The 2,909-nt window shown below is 47.1% G+C and overlaps 1 protein-coding gene across 1 annotated transcript in view; it reads left to right on the forward strand.

The window, feature by feature from the left end:
* LOC118750335 (mucin-5AC-like) overlaps window positions 1–2,909 on the forward strand; it is a 225,203-nt gene that overhangs the window by 180,884 nt on the left and 41,410 nt on the right. The window contains exon 4 of the mRNA XM_036485055.1: window positions 1,278–2,905. Coding sequence (XP_036340948.1) covers window positions 1,609–2,905 — 1,297 coding nt within the window. The 5' untranslated portion in view covers window positions 1,278–1,608. The remainder of the gene's footprint in view (window positions 1–1,277; window positions 2,906–2,909) is intronic.

Raw genomic sequence — 2,909 nt, forward strand, 5'->3', positions numbered from 1 at the left:
TAAGAAAACCGAACTACGCTTGAAGAATTATTCAACCCTTCATCTACCTTAGAACCGATTGGAGAAGCAATTCTCTTTTAACTTAACAGTAACTTACAGTATGAAATGCTTTATCCACTGGCTGGGGGCGCTAGTCTCTAAACTACCTTCCCCGAGTGTGGGACTCCCACCGAAGCGTGTGTTGGGCTACCCACTCAAACCCAACTCCCACCGATAAGGAATTGCGTCAGGTAGAAATCGACTTCCCCGTGCGGTCGTTTCAACCATGTCTGAAGGTCGGCTACCAGTTCTGTTGTGGCTGCTGTAATAGTTGCTCGCGTGCCCTTGCCGCGGCAGCTGTTCGGCCTATCTCGGCACTGAGATTGTAAATCTCTTTTCGCTCGTGGGCAAGTTGCTCAATTCTGCGGACACTGCACGGTATGCGGAGGCAATGCGTTGGAGCGAATAAATTTTAATCCGGTACTCTTTGACTTTCAATGCATCGGCCCATATTTCTGCTCCGTACAAGAGCACCGACTGGACTGGTGCCATCAAAAGCTCCCTACGGCATGATTTCGGGCCGCTCACATTCGCCATCAGCCGGCTTAGAATCACCATGCTCTGCTCGGCTTTTTCATATACTCCATGAATGTGCTCCCAGAATGTGAGTTTGTTGGCTAGCCTCATAAATAGGTATTTTGTAGACCTACAAGTTGTCCTGAGCTGAGGCCCGACCATCATGTTTATAATTGTTGGGATCCACTTCTGGGTGAGCAGTACGATCACTGTTTTGGTCGTAGCCAATTGCAGACGCTACGCATGACCAAGTTCAATTTGAGCTGTGCCAGCTGGGTGTTTCTTGCTTTGATGACGTCGGCCACGTCGTCTGCGGACGCGGTATAAGGTTATTTTATGTGGACGTGTTGGAAAATTTATTAGGAGGTTCAGATGGGTGAGCAAAATAATTAACGTGCGCGTGGTAGCCAAGCAAGTCTTCTTGAACTCTATGGTTAATGAACGTAAATACCTACAACATAATTAATGTTTGTTTTATAACAAAGTTGCCGGTGTTTTGGTACCTTGGCAGAAGGCGTATTACGGTACGATATGACTCAGCTACTTTTTTATATAAATAACCCAAAAAAAAAAGATAATATTCACCATTTATATGTATTTCATGTACATCTCAGTGACTAAAAATAAGTACATATATATGAATAAAAAAAAAATCCATGCTCTACTTAGTTGAATTGGTTATTAATAGTTTTTTTCTTTCTTCTTCTTACTGTTTTTTTCAGCGGAGTTTTATATTTTGTGCGAAAAATGCCAAATTCCATCCAAATAACAAAACCAAGGAAAATAATGAGGCCATCGATCGGAACATGACGTAAGGCAAAAAGCTAAATAAAAACCAACAACAACAACCTAGAAAACCAACCACAGAGCCTCCCATTAATAACTAAAAATAACCACAGCAAAGTGAAAGGTTGAAAAAAATTAAAAAAAAAATAAATTTTTTAAACTTGAAAAGGCGGTTTTCCCCAGAATCTGAATAACCGACTGCCGTAGGGGAAATCCCGCACTAATGTAAGCTCATGCCAAAAGTTAATCGTAAATTGTTTAGCGAAAATGGACGTTAATTGCGAGAGATTGAGTAATAAAGGCGGACAACGCCACAGCTACAGCCACAGCCGCGTGGCCGTGCAAAGGCAACGTTACGACGATGTGGCACGCTCAGTAAGCCAAACGGTGGCCACCTATGCGCTACGTAGTCGGCGACGGTCGGCAGCAGCAGCGGCGGCGCAACGCATGCAAAATGCTACAGACACCGGCGGAGGAGAACGCCTGAGCGATCATCACAGAGCGAATGGCAGAGGAACGGAAGCGGCAACAGTAGCGGCAACCACATCACAGCGAATGTCAGCTGCCGAAGCGGCCTTGGCTGAGGAAAGCGCAGCTGCGCGGCAAAATGTGTGCGTCATTTGTCGTCAGCGAGTGGAGGAATGTTGCACGCGTTGTTGCAGCACTTTTGCAGCAACATCGGCAGCCAGCAGCAGCAGCAGCACGCGGAAAGCGCCAGCCAACTATGGCCAAAGCTTGCGGAGCAACTGTTGTCAGCGCGACACTGGCGTACGGCAGCAAATCGTTAGTGCAGCAGTGGTGGAAGTGGCAACACCAACATGTGCAACAACAGCGTGTGACTGTCAACTTGGTCCTACCGCAGCTGCTACCCAAGGACATCGATGGCAACCAAACGAGTGTGCTTGCGGCGCTGAGCGAGCGGCACTTTTGGGCGAAGACCGTTGCACACCAGCCGAGCAGTATGCAACAAAGCTGACGAGTTGTGCCACATCTGCGCCAGAGTCACAGCAGCGGCAGCCGGTAATGCAACAATGCACGCATCCTACTTCTGAAGTGGCAACAACTGCAGCTGTGTGTTGCAGCTGTCGACGGCGGACGCATTGGGCCACGTGCAACGTGCCACAAACACCTAACACAGCTGCAACAGCATCACACTTTTCAAAAGCAACAACAAATTCAACAACAAATACATCACCAATGGAAGTTGCAACAACAAGCATTGATTTAGATTTGACAACAGCGTCCGAATCGCCCGCATCACTAGCATCAGCGGCATCATCATTTGCAACAACAGCAACAGTATCAGCAACACCACCAACATCAACATCAACATCGTCATCATCATCATCATTACCAGCACTCGCCGCCGGTACAAAATTCATCGAGCAACGCCAAAATATGCTAACTACAACCAAAACAGCTGTTACGGCAGTGGCAGAAGCAACAACAACAGCAACCACAACAACGAGTTTATATGCGCCTGCGCCTAGGCCCATCGACAGAACGTTGCGTACGTTTCAATTGTTGTTGCTGTGGATTCAAGTGCAACTTTTACGACCCATCTGCCA

Source organism: Rhagoletis pomonella, unplaced genomic scaffold, assembly GCF_013731165.1.
Source record: "Rhagoletis pomonella isolate Grant_MI unplaced genomic scaffold, Rhpom_1.0 Rhpom_scaffold_00001, whole genome shotgun sequence".
Classification (NCBI taxonomy): Eukaryota; Metazoa; Arthropoda; class Insecta; order Diptera; family Tephritidae; genus Rhagoletis; species Rhagoletis pomonella.